The 26562-nt window shown below is 33.7% G+C and overlaps 4 protein-coding genes across 8 annotated transcripts; 2 read left to right on the top strand and 2 right to left on the bottom strand.

Moving 5' to 3' along the window:
* Nucleotides 1–3186: 3186 nt before the first annotated feature.
* Nucleotides 3187–12092, bottom strand: LOC105955887 (uncharacterized). Of its 5 annotated transcripts, none has more exons than XM_088825537.1 (23): nucleotides 11907–12092; nucleotides 11596–11807; nucleotides 10836–11284; nucleotides 10544–10728; nucleotides 10402–10464; nucleotides 10172–10306; nucleotides 9971–10086; nucleotides 9559–9870; nucleotides 9208–9295; nucleotides 9019–9124; nucleotides 8835–8945; nucleotides 7813–7976; nucleotides 7593–7713; nucleotides 6431–6655; nucleotides 6167–6357; nucleotides 5927–6094; nucleotides 5739–5844; nucleotides 5521–5658; nucleotides 5263–5424; nucleotides 4978–5178; nucleotides 4397–4591; nucleotides 4243–4314; nucleotides 3187–3653 (listed from the first exon to the last, which is right to left on the bottom strand). In XM_088825537.1, exons 3-23 carry the CDS (start codon nucleotides 11271–11273, stop codon nucleotides 3501–3503), a joined length of 3450 nt encoding a protein of 1149 aa, XP_088681663.1. In that variant the 5' UTR covers nucleotides 11274–11284; nucleotides 11596–11807; nucleotides 11907–12092; the 3' UTR covers nucleotides 3187–3500. The 5 variants fall into 5 exon arrangements, with proteins under 5 accessions (XP_088681663.1, XP_088681664.1, XP_088681666.1 ...); XM_088825538.1 differs by having other exon boundaries at nucleotides 11943–12087; XM_088825540.1 differs by having other exon boundaries at nucleotides 11596–11775; nucleotides 11943–12070.
* Nucleotides 12093–14890: 2798 nt separating this feature from the next.
* On the top strand, nucleotides 14891–16588 carry LOC105955889 (Phosphatidylinositol N-acetylglucosaminyltransferase, GPI19/PIG-P subunit). Its single transcript, XM_012979690.2, has 4 exons — nucleotides 14891–15238; nucleotides 15870–15942; nucleotides 16145–16263; nucleotides 16360–16588. Exons 1-4 carry the CDS (start codon nucleotides 15058–15060, stop codon nucleotides 16488–16490), a joined length of 504 nt encoding a protein of 167 aa, XP_012835144.1. The 5' UTR covers nucleotides 14891–15057; the 3' UTR covers nucleotides 16491–16588.
* Nucleotides 16589–16629: 41 nt separating this feature from the next.
* Nucleotides 16630–21472, bottom strand: PDE318 (P-loop containing nucleoside triphosphate hydrolases superfamily protein). Its single transcript, XM_012979689.2, has 14 exons — nucleotides 21185–21472; nucleotides 20954–21093; nucleotides 20654–20786; nucleotides 20485–20549; nucleotides 20271–20384; nucleotides 20009–20083; nucleotides 19284–19322; nucleotides 19138–19209; nucleotides 18482–18595; nucleotides 18012–18083; nucleotides 17895–17931; nucleotides 17562–17674; nucleotides 17084–17290; nucleotides 16630–16976 (listed from the first exon to the last, which is right to left on the bottom strand). The coding sequence occupies exons 1-14, from the start codon at nucleotides 21264–21266 to the stop codon at nucleotides 16866–16868; spliced, it is 1374 nt and encodes a 457-aa protein (XP_012835143.1). The 5' UTR covers nucleotides 21267–21472; the 3' UTR covers nucleotides 16630–16865.
* A 441-nt stretch (nucleotides 21473–21913) lies between these two features.
* On the top strand, nucleotides 21914–25161 carry LOC105955890 (14-3-3 protein 1). Its single transcript, XM_012979692.2, has 4 exons — nucleotides 21914–22492; nucleotides 23098–23220; nucleotides 24232–24348; nucleotides 24802–25161. Exons 1-4 carry the CDS (start codon nucleotides 22016–22018, stop codon nucleotides 24820–24822), a joined length of 738 nt encoding a protein of 245 aa, XP_012835146.1. The 5' UTR covers nucleotides 21914–22015; the 3' UTR covers nucleotides 24823–25161.
* Nucleotides 25162–26562: the final 1401 nt, after the last annotated feature.

The following is a 26562-nucleotide window of genomic DNA, read 5'->3' as shown; positions in this document are numbered from 1 at the left end:
TGCAGATATAAATTATTTGTGTCAGATTCAGTTTTTCGTTACTGTTGCGTGAAGTGTTGCAACAGTTCGTGAAGCAGTTCGTAAAAACAGAAATAAACGAGACACAAATTTTAATGTGGTTCGGATACAATTGTACCCTACATCCACGGGGACCTGCAAATAAAATTTACTAATTTTTAGTTTTACGAATACAATAATAGGACTTAATCAAAATACAAAGACTCCCTCTTTGTTGACGCCGTTCTTGTATACTACGCTGAATTATAAATCTTCAATTTTCAGCACGTCCCTTGCTCCGCACGGTTGAACTCCCTTCACCGCTGAATCCCTCAGTCGGCGGATCGATCTTCTCCCGAGATCTGTTTAAACCCCTCTCCCGAAGAACCGATCTTCTTTTTGTATAGAAGAAGCGAACTTGTGATATTCCTTGAATCTTGGTGTCTTCAACACAAAGCCTTGAAGCCGGTATAATTTCTATGAAAATCACGTATCACGATGGAACAATAAAAACGAGAGCCAAGAATATTTTCTCTGTATATTTTTCTCTCGATGAAAAAAACGTTCCGGGAGCAACACAGAAAAGAGAAAATATTTCTCTCAAAAAGGCACGCACAACACTAACATCTATTTGCTCCACTTTTATAAGCCTGATAAAGAATCCTACAAGAGTCTAATGCAAAATACGTATCAGGCATATTAGGATATAAATCTTATCAAAAGATATTAACTCCTATTCAAACACTAATTCCCAAATAAAATAATATCACAATTAATGACAACATATAAACCAATGGAACCACTCCTTCCTTTTTAGAAAAACACACGGCACATACAAGGCTTGTTGCCCAAGACTTTGAGAATAATTAGAATTCAATTTTGGTTCTAATAGTAAGAGACCTGCACACAAGAAAGTCTTGGGTTAAAATAAGAATAACTTTTTAGAAGAATAATTCCTATTATAAATCAATTAATGACAAATTAAAAGAATTAAAAAGTACAAGGACTCTTCCCTTCTTTAGCTCACGGTATATGCAAACTTGTGGCACAAGTTTCATTTAATTCTCGTATAATTAGAATTCAAAGGATTCTAACACCTAAGCGAGAGAGAACACGCTCAGGAAAACACACACGTTTACTCAAACTTTCCCAATTTTCTTGAGCCAGTTCATAGTAGAAAATGGGAGAGAAACAAGTACCGACAGAAAGTTGAGAGCCTGTGAAGGAATCTGAAGATTCAGAACGAAGCGGGTCATCTTCGGAAATTGGCTCAGAAGGGGAGAGATGCCCTTCAGAGTCGGAGTGCTAGTCTGCACTGGATTATTATTATTTATTTATCTTGGTGTAATGGTGTTTGAGGGTGAGTCAATATCAGTACCATGCGAGTCACTATCCATAACTAATTACAACCAACAATATTGACATTTATTGTAAAAAAAAATGAATTAACATTATCATAAAATTCAAACACTCAACAATTAAATTTATATCTACTAAATATTGAAAAAAAAAAAAGCATATGTCACACATAATAATTAATTACTGCAATCCCATGATCAAATTCCTAATCTCCAAACATAAAAATTAAAATCAACTATCTCTAAAAAAAACTCAAATAGTTATGGTGCTAGTTTGAGCAATTTAGAATATAAGAAATCAAAGGCAGCAGCATTACATGAAGTTAAGATTGATATTACAATCCTCCTCTGCAAATTTTTTTAATTCCATTGCAAGCTTTACATGCCAACTTTCATTTTCCCTACAAAAAACAAAATGTCAAATCATGGTATCATGTTTTCTTTTGTTTTTTGTTTTTTTTTTCTTCAACCCTAAGAGCATCCATATTACTCCTCCCCAAAACCCCTCCCCGAAATGTGGGTCCCACATGCCACCTACACATTTTATAAACTCCTCTTAAACAATGGGTCCCACTTAAACACTCTTCAAATTTCAAACTACTCCAATGGGTTATTTTTGTTCTTCCCTAGAATGGTTCCTCAAATATTAAATTCTAATAAAATATTCATTATAAATATAGTAATTATGAAATTATATTTTTTTATTTTTTTACATTTAATTGGTAAAATGTATAATCATCATTAATTTGTATTAATTTTTGAATTAAACTATTTTCCTGATTAAAATAATGTTTAACTACGTTATGAATTATTTATTTTTGTCTATTATAAATTGTATTTACAAAATCTAAATATTTACATGTAACATAAATTAACATAAATATGAATAACATAAAATATTATAAATGAGTCCGAATAAAATTGTTGGATACATGCAAAACATAAATAAAGATTTAATAGAAAAGAAATCAAATATTTTTTTTATTTATAATGGATATAATACATATTTTTATTTACAATTTTGTAGTGCAATGAATATATAGAAATCAATGGATGTAATACATATTTTTTATTTATAAAATAATGGCAATAAATGATTTTATTCATATACATAAATAAAAAAGTAAAAAACTATTAAAAAGAAACGAGTTGCAAAACGTAAGAAAATAATAAAGAAATCACTTGGTCCCACAATACATTGTTAAGTGACTCCTATTTGTGGAGAGCTACTTGACAAATCCCAAATTTTAAAGAGGCATAAAGAACATATTATTGTGTTTCGAGAGTGCAAAGTGTCAAAACAATATATTTTAAGGGTGTAAAGTGGAATTAAGCTTTTTGCTTGACACCCACATTTTCTTATTTGATAAAAAATATTACCAATGATTTATTTCAAGATCAATAGACCATGTTGCTTTAATTAAAAAATAGAAAACAATGCACAAGCTAATTTATATTATCCTGTAACTATAAAGGGCAAATTATGGCTATCATGAATTACAAAATTCTCTCTTGTTTGAGTAATTACAACAACCCCCTCAACTATGTATTATCTTACGAAAATCCCCCTTCTTCACTAGGTGAATTTAACACCATAAAAGTAGACGTCTAACACAATACGTAATTAGAGATAGTTACAGTCACCTAAACATGAGAATAAACATGAGAATTTTTTCGTAAGTTGACCATACCTCAGACGGGGTGGCCGTAATTTGCCCAACTATCAAACTACTCAAACTCAATTGCAATGATATTCTTTCAATAAAAATGGAAAAAGATAAAAAAAAAAAAAAAAAAAAAAAAAAAAAAAAAAAAATCTAGATCTCATAAATTAGTGTAGAACAACAACTAACTTCTTCCAACTCATTATATATGTTCCTTTACATCATCAGTCTCATTTTTCTCTAAAAAGCTTTTGAAACAATTATCATACAAGAAGAATTTCAATGCATCAAAGTATTTCTATTCACTTCCCAAAATTACATTCTATATATAAAAAATAGCCATGAGGGTTGGCTTTTTTCTAATTCACAAACAATAAAAAATCGAGCATCCATTTTTTTCCCCTCATCCGTCTAGGCGAGGAAAAAGACCATTTTACCCTTCGTTTCAATCTCGTATTTACCAAAAGAATTAGTAGACATACTAATAGTAGTAGTTGTTGTCCTTGTGGTTGGTGGCATCTTTACAAAGCATGGATCTCACCTCCAAGATGCTTCGTGGGGGTTCCACGTCTTTTTCTTGTAGTGTGTTTCCGAGCAATTGTTGCATTTGTGAAGCGAATGTGTCGTCTAGTACCTGAAAAATTAATTGACGAGGAAACGTTGGTAATTTAAAAAAAAACAGGCAATGAGAAATAATATCATCAATCAACACTAAGGGTGTAAATCGGACTAATCAAATCACTATTAGCATTTAAAAACAATGATTTATCTTAGAAGTTAAAAGTTTTAATTCCAAATCCAATCCCAATATTTTTGAGAAAATCGGAAATGAGAATTAAATTTGAATTTTCGAATCGGAATCAACAGAATACAGTTTGTTTTTTATTCAACTCATACACATAATTAAGTACATAATATACTAGAATTAATATTATAAATATATTTTTTAGAAAAAAAGGGAAATTCCATAACTTCATATATAATTCTGACTCCGATCATAAAATTTCAGAAAATCAAAAAATCGAAATGAAAATAATCGTTCCAAATTCGGGAGTGAAATGTAAGACATGAGTTAGAACTCATACAAGGGAAATGAAAGATCAGGAATGAAAATATTATTGATATAATAATTAAACAAATAAAAAAAAATTAAAATCAATCTAAAATAAATTAAAATCCCATCTTCGAAATTGGAATAAGACATTGTTGTAAAACAGACATACCGTAACTGCAACTCGCGAAGCTCTATACCACGACTTGTTTTCTTTTCGATCTTCTAGAAACTTCAGCACATCCTGCATTATTCATAAACCCTAATTAGAAAACGTAAAACGAATGTATAACAAATATATATATATATATATATACAAAAATTACCTGGCCCATTCGATCCCAAAAACCTCGGCAAACAATTACAAAAACTTGAGTTTCGAAAACGGCATGCAATTGATTGATAGTATCGGTAAGCAATTCCTTCAAAGGCTGCATTCTCAGCCTTAATTCCGATTCCACCACATTTTCCTTAGCATCTTGAATTATCTTTTTCAACTTCGTCGCATTATGCAATTTCGTCTGTTGCATACGAATAAAAAAAAATGTATCAATATAACACAATTAAAATATATAACCATACAAAAGAGTCAATTCCGATCCAATTTTAATTTCCAAAAATTTTGATTTTTGTCCGAAAATTACACTTTAAATGTCAACATTATTATGTATTTTATAACTTAGGTGGCTAAAAAAACAAAAAATCCGATTTTGGAACATTTTATTCATTCCAGTTTCCGAGATTCTGATTTCCAATTTTTCCGATTTTTTATAACGGAATTGGAATTAGTTTTTCACTTCCGAAAAAAAAAGTTGTATTTTTTTTCTTTCCGATCCAATTTCTTGTGGCAACCAAACAAGTCCTAGGAATATTATATGCAAAATATGCGTAAGTATAACATACTCACATTTTCGATAAGTTTATCGACAACGGCTTGCACATAAACTCTGAATTTCGATCTGATCATCACAGTCACCTCACTGAGACTTTCTCCGGTGACCATATTCCCACTTTCCGGTATACACGAGCCCCATAACTTTATTTTTACTTCTATTTGAGGCCGTAAATTATCGAGCATCCTTTTCATAGAATTCAAAAGAACTCCCAACTGTAAAAAAAAAAAAAACCATTAAAACTTAAATGTCGATTAAAAAAAATAATAAAAAATAAAAATTACAAAAACTCGTCGTACCTCGTTGGAAACATTGTAAGGACTAACATTTCCTTTGGCCAATTTCTGAACGTATTTGAGACCAAGTTTCATAGGCATTGTGCTTTCTTTCAGTGGAGACAAAATTTCGGCATATTGCTTTTCCAAGTTTTCGATTAGGGCCTTCTCAACATCCGCTATGGCCTTTTATCGAAATATATAAATAAATAAAAAATTAGAATTTTCAAATTCATTAAAATCTTATTATTAAAAAGAAAAAAGAAGGGTGCATATATATACCATTTCCAATGTAAAAGTGTATTCAGGCCATCGACTGATTATGACATCATATTCGGAAAGTGTATCCTTTAAACGGTGATAGGTTTCATCGATGAAAGAAGTTGTCGAGTGCTGAGCTGGAAAGCTGGTTGTCTTTACCTAAAATCATATTATCGAATAAAATTATTATAAAAATAAAATAAAATAAAAAATAGAAAAATAATAATAGTTGGTCATACCTTGTCAAGCTTGCAAAACTCGAGCAAAGAAAGACGTTTATCTTGGATCCAACGGGTTATATAAACATGAAACAACTCCTTTGCATCAACCCCGCCTTTAATCGAACTGCAATGCAGTTAAAAGGGACTTTAAAAAAATAATAAAATATAAGTAATTAAATAAATAAGAATAAATAAAATAAAAGTACCAAATATTCCAGAAATCAAGATCCTTTTGAAAATCGGCAGTAGCGATGACGAGTTCGACTACGGGGGGTGTGGGCCCCGGTGGAGGGCATGAACCGAGAAATGCCCGTAATCTGCTGGCGAGCTCCGTGCTGTATATCGAGCTCGATAGGTTTGGTAGGTCTATAAAACTACACCGAAAAAAAAATTCAAAAAATAATAATAAAATAAAATAAAAAATAGCATAAGAGGAAACAAATTACCTAGGAAGAAGATCTCGCTTATGGATTTCGATATCGGTCGAAATCTCGTTTCTAATATTCATACAAAGTGATTTCATTTTCTTATAAGCTGTAGAAAGTGCGACCGGATCCATTAATATGTTATCGGTATTGTTTGAAACGAACTCGTCTGTTTCCGACAAGTGTCTTCTGGACCTCTTCTTTGTAGCATTCTGCAATAAAAAAATATTTCCCAATTAATTAATTAATTAATTAAGAAAAAAAAATCGAGCGTAAAAAAATTACCTGAAAATATCTGCATAATTTCGACTGTGCCTCGGGCGAAAGAATGTCATGCAGAAGCTTGTAGAGTTTCAAAGCGGGTGTAAGAACAGGTGCTGCTAGGCCCGAAGCGGGCCCGAACACGGTTACCATACCCAAGGGTGACAGTTCGTCGAGTGATTTGTAGTTTTCGAAAACTAATGTTACTATTTGGTTTATTTCTTCGGACACTTCCCCTAATAATCGGACCTGGTAATAGATGATTAAAAAAATTGTTAGGAGGTGTTTACAATCTGCAACAATAATTCTCTTTATTTAAAAAACTAATTTCGATACAGTTGGAAAAAATAACGGAAAAATCGAAAATTGAAACTCGGAATTTTGGTTTGAAATCGGCAGAATTTAGAAATTTTGCTTTTTCAGTAACCTATAATATATAATACATAATAAAAATATGAATATCATAAGTAGGAAAGAAAGTCGGATGGATCGGATCAGAATTAGCCTTTTCAGAAAATTTCCAAAAAAAAATCGGAAGTACTAAATCAATTCCAATTCAAATTCCAAAATTTTCGGAATCTAAAAATTCATTCCGGTTCCAAAAGGCCCGGAATTTTGGAATTTCGGAAAAAAAATCGGAAATCACATTATAAGCTTTAAAATTTCAAAACTTAGCCGAAATTTTCTAAAATGTTTATATTTTTCAAAAATAACAACATCCGCGTCGATAAAAGTAAAAGTAATAACAACTAATCAGTTCACAAAAATAAATAAAAATAAACACAGCATAATATCAAATAAAACTTCTAACAACAATTCATTATGTCAAAATCCTAAAACAAAACTTATAGGTGTATTTTTCGGAAAAATAAGTATTATATAATATATATATTATTTATAGGTGTATTCTTCGGAAAAAAATCGAAATTTTTCGGAATTAAATCGGATCGGAAATTCCAAATTTATTTAATATAATTCCAATTCCAATCCAAAAAAATAAGGAAATTTCGGAAATCGGAATTTCGGATCGGAACCGGCGGACATTGGAAATTACGTTCCAACTTGCACCCCTAATTACAAGTGTAGTTTCCGGAATAGATTTGAAAATTTAGAAAATTAAAATCGGAAACTAATACGTATTCTTTCCAATTCCATTCCAAAATCAAAATTGGAATCTAATATGTACCTCCTGATGACTCAGAGTTTGCTTCGTTTTTCCCTTGATGACGACAGGTAGGAGCAACTCGTGCACCAAATCGAGACAGTCTGCAGTTGGAGTTGCAACATCCATAACATACGAAAGATATCTGAGGAGGAAACGAGAATTAAAAATTAAAATTGAATTTTACTAAATTAGCACCCAAACGAATTCTCGTAAACGAAAAATACCCACAACGTAGTCGTACCTAAGCTTCGTGTAAGCATCCGAAACTCCGAAATAGGATGCGAATTCCGACACCAACCACTTCCAAGAACCGTGAAGCAACAAGTTCCTCTGCTGAAACTGTTGCACTTTCATCGCGGTCTCCAACACGCAGTCGTACGCAATAGTCTCCGCTACCGATGCGTACTTTTTTTATTTTAACACGTAAAAAAACAAAATGTTATTAGACGAGATAATTCCAAAATCGAAAGATAATTTTTTTTTTTCGAACATCATACCCTTAAGTATAAAAGCTAAAACATCCCAATATCATTACAAAAAGCTTTTATGGTAGGCGGTGGGATTCGAACACACGACGTTTTTGTATGAGGAATCATTTAATATTTATATTTCCAAAAAAAAAAAAGAAAACCCGAAGTTCCAAAAATGCAGGTATATTCTTCTTAAAAAATGCCCACTGCTCGACGATTAAGCTTATTCTTGTTTTATGAAAGCCCGTTGTCACCTCTAATGTAATAATCCCTAATTGTTAACAATTAGAGAGTATTACATGAAAGGCAACAAAGAGTTTCCATCGAAAAGAAGATAAGCTTAACGGTTAAGAAGTGAGCGTTGTTGAAGAAGAATAAGGCCTTGTTTGGTTGCCAAGATAAGATTAGCCAAGATAAAATTAAAATAATCTAATGAAACCCAATTTTTGCATTATTGGACCTTGGAAGATCCAATAAAAAAAAAACATGTCTAAAAGGCAGGATAACATCATATTTGCGGGTCGGCCCAGAAAAATATTGGGGATGCCAAACATCAAACAAAGTCCCGTTAGTTAGTTAATCATGGCTAATCTCCCCAACCAAACGAGGCCTAATAATATTATACATGCAATAAAGAAGGTCATCAAGAAAATAAAAATTAATCCTTCGAACAATTAAGCCTCTATTTTATTTTTCTCGATACTCTACTAGAACTGTTTTTTCCTTCCGTTTTTCTTTTTTTTTTTTTTTTTTTTTTGCATTTCTTTTTTCCTATATAAAAATTCATGCATACCTTGTGACTGTTGTCATCTGGTGCAGTTGAGTAATTAATATGTAACTGTACTTTCCCAACTTGCTCGTGCTCCGGTTCGTGATATATAAAACACGAACGAAGCTTCTCCCCCTGCATTAAATCACAATAAATAAATAAATAATAATAAAAAAAAAATACAATTTCAGATGATAAGTAAAAATACCGATTCATCAGCAATATCAGCCACTTGAAGTACAGCATGGCCACAATATTTTCCCTTCGAATCGTGTATCTCAATCACTAGATCATCGCCCAGTCCATCTGGCAAGCTGTATATTAAAAAAAATATTTATCCATATATTTAATATTGAAAAAGCAAAAATTGAAAAGTAGAAATTAAAAAAAAACATACAATACACGATTTTCGCCGGATCCTGGCTGCATTCTTAATGCATCCTCTTCGGGAGAACTTTTCAATCTCAACAAGCAGTAATACGATTCTGTAACGAAAATAAAAATAAATAAAAAATTAAATAATGTCCCGTTCAGCAAAAAAGCAAAAACGAGAAAATGAAAAATTACATCTTTTCGGAGTTGTACGAAGACAGAAGCAAAACACGAGGAATCCATACTTACACATTCGATTTATTTATAAATTGCACTACTTTCCACATTTATTTTTATATTATATATTACAGAATTATGAAAAATTAAGGAAGAATTATGTCAAATCTTTTAAATAATTGTCCGAAAAAGTAGATACCTTGCACAACTTCGTAAGAAGACGAACTGCTCCGCCAAGCATTAAAACCACTCTTGATAAGCTCAGGCACTTCTCTTAAGTACCGACGAGCACCAACAACAACATAAGCCATACTTTGATGTAATAAAGATCCATTCACTGTCATAATCGGCTTTACTCGTTGTCTTTTTAATGCTTTCCTCTCAGAAGAGACAACAGATTTCACATTCGATAGTCGAAGCTGCAAAGATTCCAACTTTACGGAGGACGATGATGTTAAAGAAGCAAACGCGCACCCTGTCGGTGGGTCCAACCCCATTCTCACTTTTCGCACTACACAAAAAAAAAAAAAAAAAAAAAAAATATTAAGATTTTTTATAGTAGAAAAACATTCGAATTAATCGTATAGAAAACTTAAAAGATAATAGGAAACCTTGGATTTTAATCTTGCCGATGGTTTTCTTAGTTTTTACAGAAGCTCCTTCACTAACGAGCGACGACTCTTTTTTCAACAGTTCTTCCTCGGACTGTAATAAAACATGCCTCAACCTACAAAAATCGGAATGGGAAAATATTTAATAATTTATTTAGATGAGTAAAAAGAAATTCGGAAAAAAAAACAAAGTGATTTTACCCGAATGCATCCCTTAGCAATGTACATTCGTTTTCGAGAAAAGTCGGAGCTTCCATACTGCCGCGGGCCCACGAATTCAGACATAGACGAACACATGCGTCGTACGAGAGAACCGAGCACCAGTGACCTAGTCCACTGTTGTCACATAATTTAGATAATCAATAAACATTTAATTAAAAAAAACATAATTATATTTTACGAATAGTAGGAAAAATCCTAATTCATATTACCTTGCATGAAAAGTAGGAAATCGACCCGGTAAAGGATGAGAAGAAGATGCAGCAGCATCAGTCCTGTGAAAAATATATATAATATTAATTCAAGAAATTTTTTTTTTTTTAAATATGTTTAATGAATATCGAGACAATGTACCTTACAGACACTTCCGATGTACTAATATTATTATTATTATTATTAACTTGCGTTGCTAACGAAGGTTTAGCGTCAGCTCTCGAAGCTGTAGGAGTTTCAGTAACATTCCGAAAAGAGCTGGTTAGTGGAGGTGCGCTGGGGGTATCATCGTCGTAATAATTCTTCACAGGGGCATTTTGGTAATCCTGTAAACAATACTAACATGAGAAATCTAGATAGCATATATGATATTATTAAGACCACAATTTACTGATTAATCGAAAAAAAAAAAAAAAAAAAAAAAGATGCTAACCTGCAAATTGATGCCGGAGAAATTAGCTCCCGCATTGAACTTCTTCTCGAGTACAATACCGTTTTTGCCCCTAGGTGGTGGTGGCGTAGAACTCAGTCCCGAGCTCGAGACAGATTCCGAAGATTCATCGCGGTTGGCAAACAAGACTCCGCCGCCGCCTTGTCTACTAGTAATGAAAGTGTGGTGTTTGGTGCTACCGTAGGTGACTTTATCGTCCTGAGGAGATGCTTCGAGTGAGTAACGACCGTCTCCCTCGGAATCGGAGCAAGTGTCCATTTCCGAGTCGGATAAGTTGTGTGTGGATGCTGTCACGGTCATCCCGGCTGGCATGTGCCCGCTTCGGAATCGTGAAACGGGGGGCATTCCGCCGGGGGTGGCGCCCCCCGCCCTGTATCTTAGCCCCGGTATTGAATCGGATTTTGATTTCTGATTCATCATTTGAAATCAACCTATATATATACCAAATCTTGAATTAGCATTTTCATCACCAAAATTGTAAGAACAAAAAACCGAAATCACACAGTAAAGACACACACAAAACACTCTTTTAACACACACACACACAGAAACCCTCATTTCCCCCAAAAATCCACCCACCCATACAAACACATACATACAGACCACAAGAACAATTCAACTTTCAGAACTTAAAAAATAAAATAAACAATAAATTAGAGAGAGAGAGAGAGAGAGAGAGAGAGAGAGAGAGAGAGAGAGAGAGAGAGAGAGAGAGAGAGAGAGAGAATTATGCAAAACGTACCAAAATCCGAGGAGAAACAAAAAAGGGGAGAAACGAAATCTTGATTTTGCAGTAGGGGTTTATGAAACCGAGTTCTTCTTCTTCTTCTCGACAAATGAAATGAATACTTTCAGAAGCGAAGTGAATCACCAAACCCCAGCATTAGGCAACTTCGAATCCCACCAAAATTCAGTTTCCAATCTTGAAATAAACAAATGGGCCAAGAACAAAATCTGAGAGAATGTAGCATAAAATAATTAACATAAAAAAAAAAACCCAGAAAATCAAGATCCCATTTAGTAAAAAGTTAAAGTTAGTGATGAACAGCGTACAAAAATTCGGTAATAAATGTGGAGAAAATCTCGTACGAAGGAAAGACGATCAGTCCAACTTTCCTCTGTCTGTAAATGAAATTTAATAACCTTCCTTTTTGCTTTTTTTATTTTCCAATAATGGGTCCCTTTTTTTATTATTAAATTCTTTAATATTCATTCGCGTTTCAATTTGTTCTTCAAGTTTAATTTATAATAATCAAGATTAGCACTTTTTTTTCTTGCATTTAACAGAAAAAAGGGAGACGTACGTTAAATCTTGAAAAAGTAATGACAGAGACAAATGGGGGTGGTAACGATTAACGTGAGACTGACGTGGAGTTTGAATCTTTTGATTTTCAGTAACGGCCGTTAAGTGGCGGTGCTTACTTAAGGGGGTCACTTGTTTTGGGATTAGTGTAAGAGATTAAATTAATTTTCGTTGCTTAATTATTTCAAACACTTTTTATTAATAATATTTCAAAGAAAAGGATAAATTAGGCTATATTGCATTTTGCACCCTTAAAAGTTAAAAAATAAGCTTTCACCCCAAGTTAAAAGTTAATTTGGCGAATCACACAATTCATTAAGAAAATGGTAAATAACAGTGATTACAAGTTTTTGCAGAAGATCGACGTGCTCGTAATATCAGCACATTATCCCCCTGTGGCTGATAGATGTAGTGTCGGTTAGGTTTTTCTGTCAAACTTAACATCATAGGAATTAAACTTGGAAATGGTGGACAATTAATTAGAGCAGCGGGTGTTGTAGCGAAACTGATTGTAAAAGAGGGAAAATCGGCCACATTAAAAATACCTTGTGTGGAGGTCCGTTTGATATCAAAAAACTGTTCAACAACCGTCGGACACGGTGAGAATATTGGGGCGAACTAGAAAAGTTTTGGTAGAGCCGGATCCATGGATGGGCTAGGTAAAGCATCCTGTAGTAAGAGGAATAGTTATGAACCTTGTAGACCATCCCTATGGGGGCGGTGAAGGGAGAGCCCCAATTGGTAGAAAAAGACCTACACCCCTTGGGGTTATCCTGGAAAAAGAAGAAAAAAAATGAATAATTATAGTGATAATTTGATTTTCATCGTCTTAAAATATAGTATTTTGACGTGACATGCACAATTAATTTTAACAGATGAACTAACGGAAGCCATTCCTATTAACCACAAAGGGATTATGAGCTGATATTACAAGCACAATGGGATCATTTGCAAAAGTTTGCAACCGTAGGGGGTCAAAGGCTATTTACCTAAAAAAAGGAAAATAAAAGGAAAGAAAAATACCAATTAATTCATCTCGGTAAAGTTGTGTCTATAGAGAAATATAGTATTATCTCGATAAATTAATAACCTTGTTTAAATAATATATTTTTTTTCAACCCCAACTAGAAGACGACGAGTTAAAAACTACATCATTAAAATTAAAGTTCTACTAGATTAAAAGAACATGACTGGTTATAACTGTATTAATTTATAGAGTAACTGTATTAATGTGACTTTTAGATAGAAAAATAACTATTTTATTTTGTATCATATTTCTCATACATAAAGGTGCAATACGCCTATTTATTTTAATGACAGGGTGCATTATATCATTTTTTGATTTATTTGGGGGTGTATTATGCAAAAATTCTTATACCTAGGGTGCAAAATGAAAATTAGGGGAAATATTAAAAAATAGGTAAATAATTAGTGTGAAAAGGGAACAAGTGCATTATGAATGTCGGACCTAATACAGGAATTGGGAGCCTGCTGTGTGCTTTACTGTAATCCAAAAACCTCTGACAATTAATTATTTTTGTATGTATTTATTTGTATCTATACATATATTATATATATATTATGTCTTAGTGACTAAGTAAAGTGGTCATGTATTCCATGCTTCCTCGAATTATGAACAAATTATTATAGGATAAATTACGATTAGCCTTGAGATAAAGTGAAATTTGAAATTACGTAAAAAAAGAAATTTATGTTCGGATAATTATAATCATATTCCTTAATTATAATTCTTCTTATACGTTCTATAGTGTCAAATTTAACAGAATCTTCTAAATTCTGTGGAATATTCTCTAATTTGTAATCGTTTTGTAAAAAAAATGCAGTTTTTAATGTACCACAATCTGATATTTAGAAGCCAAGAACCACATCTTATGATCATTTTGTTTCAAAATATGAAGGAATGGGATAAAACGGGTACAAACATGAGAATATTCTACATAATCTAGAAGAATCCACTAAATTTGACACTACAGGGGTCGACGTGTAAGAAAATTCATAGTTGAGGAAGGTAATTGTAATTACTCAAACATGAGAGTTTTTTTTCTTCGTAATTTGACCTTATCTTAGGGGGTAAGACGTAATTTACCCAATTATTATATATATGGTATATGGATTTTTATTTGATTACTGTCCATAATTTTTAAGGATTTACAAACTCCTGTAATTTTTTTAATTGTTAGAAAAAATTAATGTTACTTTATTAACAAAAACTCCTTATTTAGGGGTTTTTATGCTAACAAAATACATTATAAGGAGTTTTGCCAATAAAATAAAACAGAGGAGTATTATAACAATTTAGAGGAGGCACTAAATACAATAAACTAGTCATTTTAACACTCATATTTCATGTGTCGTGTTTAGGGGGGAAATTGGAACAAAATTATTCCGATTTTCGCTCATTCTGATTCGAAAATTCGATTTTGGAATAATATTTTTCAATTCGAATTTCAAATTTCCGACTTTCGATTTTGCCGAAATTATTTGGATCGAAATTGTAATAATATGAGATTTCGATTTTATATCCGATTAATGTTCCAAAATTGGATGTGTTTTTTTTCCCTTGCAATTAGAATACCAATATTTATATAATTGAGGCGAGCAACAATTGAAAATTTCCGAAGTCCGCCGATTCCAGTCGGAATTTTTTCGATTTTGGAACAAAATTGGGTTTACGAATTATAGTATTTATTTGCTCTTAAAAAAAAAAAGAATTAAAGTTTGCAACACCACTCACTGAAAGAGTCGCGTTCAACTCGAAGTAAAGTTGTAGAATGCGTTTCTTCACCTCTCTCGTACACTGCTCGTAACCTGTTCGACGTAATGCCCAAACGAAATAACAAAAATTGAATTCCACCGGTAGACGAGAGAGAGAGAATCAAGATGGAAGAGCGTTGTTCCGTGAACAGCCCACGAAGGATACTGAGCTTCTCAAGGAATCGAAGGGCAAAAGTGTCATTTCCCGACGCCGACCACCGATCTCCGACCGGATTCGGCGATCAAGGACCCAAACTTTCAGAGGTTTATGGGTTTGTCGGATCCATTACCACTGTTGTTTCCACAGGTTCAATCTCTAATCTTCCTCATTATTTCTACTGTACAATCTTGTTCCGTTCCAGATTATATTTCAGATTGGTTGGTTGTAACTCGTATGCTAAGGCCTCGTTTGGTTGGAGAGACTAGCCATGATTAACTAAATAACAAGACTTTGTTTGACGTTTGGTACCCCCAATAACTTGCCGGGTCGACCCTCAAATATTATGTTTATCTTGCCTAGAATTTTTTTATTGGACCTTCCAAGGTCGAATACAACAATTGACTTTTATTAAATTATTTAATCTTATCTTGGCAACCAAACGAGGCCCAAATTGATTAAAAGATTTTAAACATTTGATCTACTTCAATGAACATTCACTGTTAGGGATGATTGATTTTGTGGGCTTATGTGATTTCAATGAAAATTTGATGTTTTCGTCTTGGAATTAGATGCACGTTTTTCTTGATGTTTCACAATTTACATTAACTGTCATTTTACGGAGATATTACGTAGCTCCGTTTAATTGATTGACGTGCATTCGTTAAACTCCACTTAAAAAGAAATGAGTGAGTATCGGTGATTTCATTAAGTTTCGTTTTTTTTACCCTATTCGTTAAGTTTCCGTTTTTTGAAACGATTCTTGTTTTGTTTGCAACAGTTGTTTTCATTATATGGGCATACATTCCGGACCGTTGGTTGCATTCTGTAGGGATATATTACTACCCGAGCAGGTTAGCCAAATAGAATATACGCATGTGTGTCGTTTTCGTATGTGTAAATACGACATTGACTGAAATTTCGAGAAATGAAAGAGAGAAATAAAAATAAAAATTAAGCATTAACAACTATGATTGTTACATTTTAGTGTTACATATTCAAGATTAAAGTTGTCGTAGAGTCGGTTTAATGCTCGTGTAATATTACATGTTTCAGGTATTGGGCGTTGGCCATGCCTACTTATTTAATGATGATAATTGTGGTGGCGATTGGATTTTATATCGGCATGAATTTTATGGCGACTCCTCCTCCTACCTCATTGAACTCGATTTTTGGTAAGTTAATTTGTTTTCATGTTTTTAAATATGAAATATTTAAAATCGAGATACGAAAACATTATTAATTTTTTGGCATGTGCTCTATCTATGCAGATGAATTCAGTCGAGAACCGGTGAGTGGAATTTCGACAACAGATGATGATGATGATGATCAGCCTATTGAGCCTATATCTGATATTGGCATTAGCCATATTAATGAAATTATGTTTAATAAATTTAAATGACAAAAGGTAGAGTAACAAATATACATTTCTTCAAGTATTCGAGTTTTTACGAGGCAAGAATTGGATCGACGCTGAAGGTCAGATTCTTAAATTCTCTACTGCAGCTGCTAGTGTATTCATATGTAAACATAAATAGCAGGAAAAAAAAACACTCTATACATTCACTTGCAAATTGAAGACAATCCATTAGTTTGTAGCAAAAAATTACAGTCGTATAATCTGCCTCGGATTACTCAGCCATGTTAAATCAAGGAAAACCGTTACACAGGAACCATAATATATATTCATCGGAGTTTTCATCCACCTATTTCTCTCGTTTATTTAGCCTTCGTATCGCCATACTTAAGATCCTGAATAATAATTTACTCGTATCCATTAATGGAACTGTTTTTTCGGTACTACGACTTTTTCTTCTACTTCTTCAGTTGAGCCGTCTTTTATTATCGACAACTGAGTAATTAGTAGTTCATGCACTCTAGTCTTCAACTGCACATCAGATATACTAATGGATCAAAATCATAGCAACATATATATATATATATATATATATATATATATATATATATATATATATATAGAAGCATAATGCATACCTCATCAATACCCATTTTAGTCATGACAGATACACGTAGTGCTCCATCGGGTCCCACTCTTCGATATTTTGCCAGCTCAGAAGTATCAGAGTTGCTATCTTCGGTGATGAAGAGTACTGGAGTATCGGTTAGCAGGTCGCCTTTCGACACAACATCAAGCCAAAGATGGTCGCCAAATCTTTCTTTTATTTCCTTGTAAATGATATACTGTTCAAACCGGATAAAATAATCTCTTAGCATAAAAGAGAACTAAGCCGATAGATCAGCAAATAGGATCATTGTCTTCAAAATAAACGAGTTTCAGAAGAAATATAGACTTAAAGGAATGCATAACATTAGGAAGGAATGATAAAAGAAATCAAATATAGATGTTTCAAAGGAAGGAGAAATCGATTGTAATATTTTATTTTTGGATTAAATAATGTCGAGACTTTCTTCTTTTTTTTACAAGCTAAAAATAGATGCAGATATAACAGACCTGATCAGAAGGTGAGGTGCCGCATTCTCCGGTGAGGTCGTGAACATAGAGTACAGCAGTTGGCAAATGGGAGAGTACAGCAAGTGTCAATTTTTCTAAATTATTCCTATCCTCTGCAAAAAAATATAAAAAAAAAAAAAAATTCAAGGCCTGCTCAATTTCCGATTTCCCAAACATCATTTTGCACAAGTTGTAGTTACTTTTGTCACTTTCTACTAGCAAAACCCGTCAAGAACGACTAATTAAACTTGGCACCCTCAATTACACTACATAACTAACATAGTTCACTTCCAATATCAAGAACTTGAAATAAATCGAAAGTCTCTCACTCACCATCATGTCTCCTTAACAGACCAGGTGTATCCGTGACCTGAAGAGAAATTGTATCTCGAGGTTTAAGACAAGAGAGAGAATTTTGACAAAAGGTAAAATCTCTTCAAAACTGTGAACCTGAAAATTCTGGAAGCTCAAGTTAATATGTCCCATCAGAATTCCTCGCGTTGTGAATGGATAATTGCAGATCTGAGACGTGTTAGAGCATGCATCAGTATTATATATTATAAGGTGTTCGGTCTATATATTATAAGTTTACTGCACTAGAAAAAATGACATTTTCTTTTTCCCAAGTTTAACATAAAAGCAAGGTAAAAATCTCGCTGCATCCAATATATAACTAGTGGAAACCCTTATGTAAAACCACTTAATCAACATACTTCCATTAGATCATGAATAATCTAGTCGATTCATTATTATCAAACGCAGTGTCCCATGCCAAGAAAGCAAGAGAGATTAAATCCTACTGATACAAAATAATGTTACCGTCAAGTTCAAAGTGAGCTTCTCAGAATAAAATAGATCCATGATCGAAAGTGTTAAATGATTTTAGATACAATGTGACATTTGATCGACCTGGTACATACCTCAGGCTTTCCTGTTGATAGAAGACGGACCAAAGACGACTTTCCTACATTAGGAGCCCCGACAAGACAGAGAGTGGGTGTTTCCAAATCGACTACTGGCATTGCCCGCAAAGTCTGAAATGCAAATTTTCAATACACCTCCAAAAAAGAAATAACAAAATAAAACAAACATAACATGCTATCCAACTAGTTATCAACGGAATCACATCTACTTTTTTTTTTGATAATCAGAAATGAATTGAACCAACCAATCATCAATTCATAAATTCAATGCATTCCCCAAGAGTGCATATGGATTGAAGGATCTGGATTCGAGGAGAGAATATGAAGAAGGATTTCAAATAGACTCCAAATTAGATGAACTAAATGAAATCCACCACAACGCCTCAAAAAATAACTTAAAGCTAGAGTTAAGGATTTGAAACCAATTGTCGAATGAATCAATCTAAACAAGTATAATGGATTTGAAATCCTCCGTTCAAATATTTGCATCCATATGCAAACCTACAATTACGGCATGACTTTTTATAATCCGAACAGCGGAGAATACAACAATATTTGACCGTGAATCTTGGTTCGAAAGAATGAAATGAACAAATTTAGATTTATTTCCTGTAATTCTACTTGATTCATTTGTTTTAAAAAAGACAGATTACCTTGGCAATATGCATTAGTTCATCTACAGCTTTTCCTTCAGAATTAAAAATTTCTTCAATTTTCTTCCTTCCCTGCAGGCAAGACCAAATAAAAGATGAACTTGGGACGTAGAGAAAAAGGAATCTATGCTTAGAGCAGTACTAACCTCATCTAATCGCTCCTCAGCTTCACGCTTTGTGAGTGACTGTCAAGCATTACGAAAATATTCAGTGAACATATCAATTTATGAAACTATTAAATCACAGACGGTGTGTTTGACTGACTTGAGCAAATCTAGAACGAAACATTATTCAACTGTGCTCGATTGTTAATCCAAAAATCAAAACATCGATACACAATGAAATTGCTAGTTTTTCTCTAGTTATCAAGTAGCCCTATAAAAACTTTATTTTCACATAACATGCTGGTTAGTGTCAACTGAATAGTATTTCCTGTTCAAAACCCAAAGACGAAGTGTTCTACTTTTCCAAACCAAGCTTATCGGTCTTTCAAATAATTGGACACCGATTAAATAACAAAGTTCCTAGTACAACAATCCCATGTTTCAGCAATAGGTAGCGAAACTCACTCACTTAGGCATCGTTTGGTTGGGTAGATTAACCATGATTAACTAAATAATTGGACTTTATTTGATGTTTAGTACCCCCAATAACTTGCCAGGTCGACCCACAAATATTATGTTATCATGCCTTATCTTACTTTCTAGGCATATTGTTTTTACTGGATCATGAAAGGTCAAATAATATAATTGTGTTTCATTATATTATTTAATCATATATTGGCTAATCTTATCTTGGCAACCAAACGAGGCCTTAATCTAATATAAAGTATGGATGCAGAAGTACATACAAACTTAAGTCAACTTACAACCTTAGCACAGAGAGAGGCATGTTCTTTTCCTACTGAAACCACTCTCTTCCGCAAAGTATCAACCCTACGCAACACCTGTCAATCATTGAGTTTCTAAATTTAAACATAAAAGGCAAGATACATATTGTGATATCAAAATGCGAACGCAGTTATGCGTATTACAACACACAATATAGCGGTGTTACTTCATTATAAATGTCAACAAGGCAAACGCAAAAAAAAAAAAAAAAAAAAAAAAGAGGGGTGAAGCCTTGATATATACCTCCTCGTAGTTACCGTCGCCAAGAGTCAACTCAATTAGAGATCTTTCGTAAGGATGCAAAGTTTTTTTATTGGGGAAGTTCTCCTTGTACATCCTCAACGGAACTGCAAGTTCCTGAAGTTAATAACAAACAGAGAATACTAAACTAAGTTCTTCTTTACACGAGAAAAATCAGCAATTTCTATCCCTCCAAAGAGCATGTCCACGAATTCACCTTCATCAAAGCGTCGAGCTGTTTAGCACCTCTATTTCTTTCACGTTTCGCAATATTAGCGATACCTATTATCAAAACATTCGTATCGAAGGCAACTTGTTAAACCAACAATTTGCCACAACAACACTTGCATTTAAATGAAACGACTCTCGATAAACCAATTAATTACCCTTTGTAGCTGAGACCCTCCTTGCCTTCTTCAACGCTGAAAATAATATGTCGACCGACGGCATCACCATGGGAAGCTTTTGAAACGCACCTACACCTTCGAGAGGCGCCGGCACGGCCACAGGCACTTCGTCCTAAAAACGAAAGCACCAATTCCATACTAATTATGATACAAATCAATTTTTCGCCCAATAAAAAGAAAACTAAAATTCATCAACCGGCTGTGTAATACAGGAAAACGAATTAAACACATCAACTAATTAGTAATTAATGAAATAATTAATTAGTTGTTTGGGAATACCTTAACATTAACATTGATTGGCTGTTTGGTGTCACGTATTGGTACGTAGCTGCCATTGACAACTTCGTATGCAGTAGTCTGCATCTGCTTACAGAAGCAGACACTTGGCCGCATAATTTTTGGAGAAACAGAATTCATAGCTACAAAAAGCGATCGGAGAAGGTTTAGATTGTAAGAGGATGATATAAAAATGAAAAAAAACGGAAAATCAAAACAGCGGTGGGAGAGTACGTTTGGAAAAATTGCAGCGGCGGAAGAGCAGAGAAGACGGTGGTGTTTGCCATAGCTGTAGTAGACTCCATTTGCAGTTCATCTCTCTCCTTCTCACTCGCAGAGGATGTTGGGGGTGGTGGTGGTGGTGGTGGATTGGTTGCGGGTATAACCAGGGTTTAAACTTTTCACTGTGCCAAAATCAATTGATACTTAATCCGATTTCAATTTTCAGAAATAAGTCTGAAATTTTGGAATTAGTTGAGTTATGAATATGAGGTGTTTGGTAATGGAAATAGTTAAATGGACAAGGAAATTTAAAAAAAAAATATATGTAAAGCCAAATGATGAGTGGTAAATTTACCGGCGTGCACGGCTCGATTTTTGGTTAGAATCGAACATTAACCAAATATACCGTTTTATATTTCGATTTCATTTCATTTTGGTTTTTTGGGTTCAGTTTTCAGTTATTTTTTGACTTAAGAGTAACTAACTACATATTCAATTTCACATATTTTTTTAGGGTAAATAATATACATATTACATATAAAATGAAGTCATTTTATAGCTTAGGTTCGGAAATTCATTAGAAAAAAAAAAGTGCACACGGTTTGCTATTTAGAATGGTTCGAAATGGCTCAATTTTTCGGTTTTTTTGGTCCGATTTTTCGATTTCTTTGTCACCCTAAGTAAATTTATCATTTTAGTGAAAATGAAACGTTTTGTAAATTAAGGAGTTTATTATTTTTATATATAATGAAAATATCATAGAATTGAACTCGTCATTTACTCAATTTTCCCCCAAAATTCAGAGAAATCCCAAACCCCCATTTTCTCTCTCTAACTTTTCCGATGGCTCTGACCAGAGAACAGTACCTGTACATGGCGAAGCTAGCCGAGCAAGCCGAGCGCTACGAGGAGATGGTCGACTTCATGGACAGTCTAGTCGTCGGCTCGGCCGGCGCCGAGCTCTCGATCGAGGAGCGCAACCTCCTCTCCGTGGCTTACAAGAACGTCATCGGCTCCCTCCGAGCCGCCTGGCGCATCGTCAGCTCCATCGAGCAGAAGGAGGAGGGGCGTAAGAACGACGACCACGTGGCGCTCGTCAAGGACTACAGATCTAAGGTCGAGACCGAACTCACGCAGCTCTGCGCCAGAATTTTGAAGCTCATCGGCGACTATCTGATTCCGTCCGCCGTCTCCGGCGAGTCCAAGGTTTTCTATCTGAAGATGAAGGGCGATTATCACAGGTATCTCGCCGAGTTTAAGGTTACCGGTGAGCGCAAGGAAGCTGCCGAGGAAACTATGCTCGCTTACAAAGCCGCTCAGGTACAGCAATTTATTTATTGTATTTTTTAATTTTTTTTTAAATATTTTTTGTAAGGGGCATAGTTGAAAATTTGATTTAGACTGCATTCAATACGTATACATATTGTCGATTTGTGTTCCGATTGCTGTTATAACTTGTAATCACTGACTAACTTGTTTCTGAAGAAATTCCACTGTGAACATTTAAGAAAGTGAGGTTAGTGCCGAATGTGTGAATTTCGGAAGAGTCGTAACGGAAATTAAATTTCAATTGAAGGAATGGTTATTTCTGTAAAAATGGTATAGCGTGTCGGATTCTATTGAGAAATTGAAGATTACAGTACCATACTTGACATTTAAATCCCCCTTCCAATAATGAATCTGTACAAATATTCGATGTTTCTGTTATTCTCATGTTTAAAACCAGAAATTATAATTTGATGTTCTAGAACGAGGAATTAAACGGCTGATGTTCATTTATATTCTGGATAGACACTTGTTAAGTCAAATAAAGCACACTCGTACGTACGCCTAAACAAAGTATGTGACGTGTTCTGCTATTCATTTTTTAGAAATAAAATTTGGAAACTGCTTGATTGTATATTTATGCGATCAATTTTGAACAGGATATCGCACTTGTTGAGCTTGCTCCGACACATCCTATACGATTGGGCTTGGCGCTGAATTTCTCAGTTTATTATTACGAAATTCTAAATGCATCGGAAAAAGCTTGCAGCATGGCCAAACAGGTTAGTTAGTTTTGAATAGACTTGAATAAGTTTTTGCTTTCACTTTCGCGCAAATGCAATCTGTTTCTTCCGTTTCACCTTCAAACTCTTCTGTGCCTTCTCTCTTCTATTTGTTCTGTCCAATTTAAACTTTTTTTTGCTTGAGTAATAGAACTTAAAGTAAGAGAATACTACAAAAGCGAGCATCGGAATTCGGAAACTTGACTGAGAAATTATGTTTCTGACTTTTTTTTCCACATTTTACAGATAACTTTAATATTTATAAAGATCGATTTAGTCGTGTTTTTTTTTTTTTTTTTTTGTGCAACAAAAGCCAGTAGTTAATCTCTATTCCCTTGTTTTCCTGATATTTACAACTTGCATGATTCATGCAAAGTTGTCTGCAAACATGAAACGCATTCTATTGGCTTGCAATATGTTCAAAAAAAAGACAATGAAATTGCCACCATGCTTGACCCGATACATCAAGGCCTCGTTTGGTTGCCAAGATAAGATTAAATAATCTAATGAAACCCAATTATTTTATTGGAGCTTGGAAGGTCCAACAAAAGAACATGTTTAGAAGGCAAGATAAACCATGATAAGTCATGATAACATAATATTTGCGGGTCGACCCGGTAAGTTATTGGGGATACCAAACATCAAACAAAGTCCTACTATTTAATTAATCATGGCTAATCTTCCCAACCAAACGAGGCCCAACTAGACTGATTCCTCAATAAATCTCAAACAACGTGCAAGAGAATTGATCAACCTTAACTTTCACTCTGTTACTAACGTGGCAGATACAAACAAATACCAATTTTCTTTACCTTATCTATCGCACGAACCAACATCTCTTACTGCTTTCCATGATGTCTATGCATGTAATTGCTATATTTTTCTAAATTTGAACCTCGATAAAGTTATTAAAGGGTAACATTCTTTCGCCTTTGCGTGTCATGCATGTTTGTTTAATCTATTGGAAATTCCTCTTATTAGACACTCAAATTATTTTATCTTGTTATGCAGGCTTTTGAGGAAGCTATTGCTGAGCTGGACACTCTGGGCGAAGAGTCGTACAAGGATAGCACTCTTATCATGCAACTTCTGAGAGATAATCTCACTCTTTGGACCTCTGATATGCAGGTAGGCAATAATATAGATTGAAACTATTCTTTCACTGAACAAAGAAACGTGAACCCCCGTTTTTCTCGTAGGTAGAAATATTTGCACATAGGAAATATGGGTTTCAGAGAAGCTTTAGTTAAATTTGACTTTTAATTGTTTGTGGCCTTTATAGATAGACCCTCTTAACTTTCTGAAAGAATATATAAATGCACCGAGAAGTCGATTTGACCCCCTTCCTCTCCTACACGAAAAAGTAAGCCCAATAAAGAAGTAGAATCCGTGAATTCTGGGGAAAAAATAAAAATAAAAAATGTTGAAATTGTCCCCGATTCGCACGATTGTATGTTTTTGTTGGCACTTTGTAATTGATTGTTAAGAATCTGATAGTCAAGTTTAAGAATTAAATCCGAAAGCTGAACTCGAATCAATCAATTTAGTTATAATATATATTGGCGGTTCATGTTAATGCAGGACCAGATAGACGAAGCTTGAGCCTCGGGCTTTTCTCTGCTACTAGAGGAGGTGGGCTTGAAATGTCATTAATCTGTTCTGGTAATTTGCATATAGTATAGCTCTGGAGATGGTTTTAATATTTTGTACCGTGTTATTCTGACACTTCTTTAATCGAGACTATTAGAAGCACACTATGGATTGTTTCAGAATTCGCCTTTCAGTTTCGTCTGCTGCTGCTTATAGATTAATTGTAGTGACAAGGGTAAATTTCATCGGTTTTTTCAGTCTTGGGTTTTAACTGTCTGTGAAATAGCGATTTCTAAGCTCTCTCTTTTATTGTGGTGGACAAATTCGATTCGATCTACTTTTCGTTTGGGATGTGACGATGGGTTATTTTTTCTTAGCTTTTACTTCTTTTGGAAGTACTTTTGAGTTTGTTTGCTTGAATTCTTGTAGTTTTACGGCAAAAATGACGAGCCGGTATGAGAGTGCCTTGATCTTTTGACATTTAATATAAATGCTAAATGACGTTTCAATTTTCCGACGTGATTTTAACCATTTTTTAGTTTGATTTTGGCAAAGTTCAAAACACGGAAGTTGTAGTTCATTGAGTTGGTTTTCTAATCTAACTTGAATCGGCTAGATCGGATGTGCGGTGAAAAAATTATGCATGAATGAGCTACATTTTGAATTTTAGATAATTCAAAACATCAAAGTCGTGAGCATTGTTTATTCATTCATCCATATCTTTCTCACTCGACATCCAATCTTGGTGATTAAAGTTGGATTAAAATGCTAACACAAAGAACAGCAAATTCTGGACTTTGAGTTTTGTCAAATTCAAACTCAAAAATTTTGAAAATCATGCTTTGACTCATACAAAAATGTGACATGAAATTGTCTGCAAATCTAAAACTGCAATGTTATGATCACAAGTTTATGTACAAACTGTGACTGCAAACTGTGAAGTTTTTGCTATTTGATTCTCTATTATGTCATCCTCCACTCATTTACTTCAAAAGGAAAGGAAAAAAAAAAAATCAGGTCAAGGAATCTTGCTTGCTTCTTTCTCTGCTAATAAATAACCCTTTTTCAAGAAAATTTGATCTGTTCCTGTAAAAAAAAAAAGTGAAATTGACTTGATTCTCAGCACAACATCTTTTACGGCTAGTGTGTGATTAAAAACGAAAATTAATTCAAAAAGACTGGCTAAAGGACCACCTTAAATATGCCCTATGCTTGCATAGAATTTAACCAAATCGCCAATTTCTGTGTGTATTTGTATATAAATATGTATTTGACTGTATATATAAATGTGTGTGCATGTGTTTAATAACCGAGCATGTGAGATCAGGGCCGGTTCTGAAATGAGGCAAAGTAGGCGGTCGCCCTCGGATTTTTGAAAAATTTAGGGCCCCTAAATTTTTCACATTTTTAGCATTTATGATTTATTAACAAAAAATTTATATATATATATATATATATATATATATATATATATATATATATATATATATATATATATATATATATATATATATATATATATATATATATATATATATATATACCCAAATTCTTATATAAATATAAAATCAACGATTGTTACTTGTTTCTTGAATTCCTCTAGTCATGGACCCCTAAATATTAAATTGATAATGTTTTAGTGCTACTAATTAATTCAAATAATCATAAAAAAAAAAAAAAAAAAAAAAAAATCAGGGGCATTGCCCCGAACCCCCGAATACTATGACCCCACTATGTTACAAATATTTAGCC

This window comes from Erythranthe guttata, chromosome 11 (genome assembly GCF_056151865.1).
Source record: "Erythranthe guttata isolate IM_541 chromosome 11, IM_541, whole genome shotgun sequence".
NCBI classification, from domain to species: domain Eukaryota; kingdom Viridiplantae; phylum Streptophyta; class Magnoliopsida; order Lamiales; family Phrymaceae; genus Erythranthe; species Erythranthe guttata.
The sequence above is the reverse complement of the archived record's forward strand: the minus strand, read 5'-3'. Positions and strand labels throughout refer to the sequence as shown.

What these genes read in the sequence shown, in the direction of transcription:
- LOC105955887 (XM_088825537.1), bottom strand. Translation starts at nt 11,273, where the DNA reads ATGATGAATCAGAAATCAAAATCCGATTCAATACCGGGGCTAAGATAC. An exon ending in TTTCCTACTTTTCATGCAAG is followed by an intron (nt 10,307 to 10,401) that starts GTAATATGAATT and finishes ATGTGACAACAG; the next exon opens with TGGACTAGGTCACTGGTGCT. An exon ending in AAGCGAGATCTTCTTCCTAG is followed by an intron (nt 6,095 to 6,166) that starts GTAATTTGTTTC and finishes TTTTCGGTGTAG; the next exon opens with TTTTATAGACCTACCAAACC.
- LOC105955889 (XM_012979690.2), top strand. Translation starts at nt 15,058, where the DNA reads ATGGAAGAGCGTTGTTCCGTGAACAGCCCACGAAGGATACTGAGCTTC. An exon ending in TACCACTGTTGTTTCCACAG is followed by an intron (nt 15,239 to 15,869) that starts GTTCAATCTCTA and finishes TGTTTGCAACAG; the next exon opens with TTGTTTTCATTATATGGGCA. An exon ending in ATATATTACTACCCGAGCAG is followed by an intron (nt 15,943 to 16,144) that starts GTTAGCCAAATA and finishes TACATGTTTCAG; the next exon opens with GTATTGGGCGTTGGCCATGC.
- LOC105955890 (XM_012979692.2), top strand. Translation starts at nt 22,016, where the DNA reads ATGGCTCTGACCAGAGAACAGTACCTGTACATGGCGAAGCTAGCCGAG. An exon ending in TCGCTTACAAAGCCGCTCAG is followed by an intron (nt 22,493 to 23,097) that starts GTACAGCAATTT and finishes AATTTTGAACAG; the next exon opens with GATATCGCACTTGTTGAGCT. An exon ending in CTTGCAGCATGGCCAAACAG is followed by an intron (nt 23,221 to 24,231) that starts GTTAGTTAGTTT and finishes CTTGTTATGCAG; the next exon opens with GCTTTTGAGGAAGCTATTGC.
- PDE318 (XM_012979689.2), bottom strand. Translation starts at nt 21,266, where the DNA reads ATGAACTGCAAATGGAGTCTACTACAGCTATGGCAAACACCACCGTCT. An exon ending in GCGACGGTAACTACGAGGAG is followed by an intron (nt 20,084 to 20,270) that starts GTATATATCAAG and finishes AATGATTGACAG; the next exon opens with GTGTTGCGTAGGGTTGATAC. An exon ending in TCTGTTAAGGAGACATGATG is followed by an intron (nt 17,675 to 17,894) that starts GTGAGTGAGAGA and finishes ATTTTTTTGCAG; the next exon opens with AGGATAGGAATAATTTAGAA.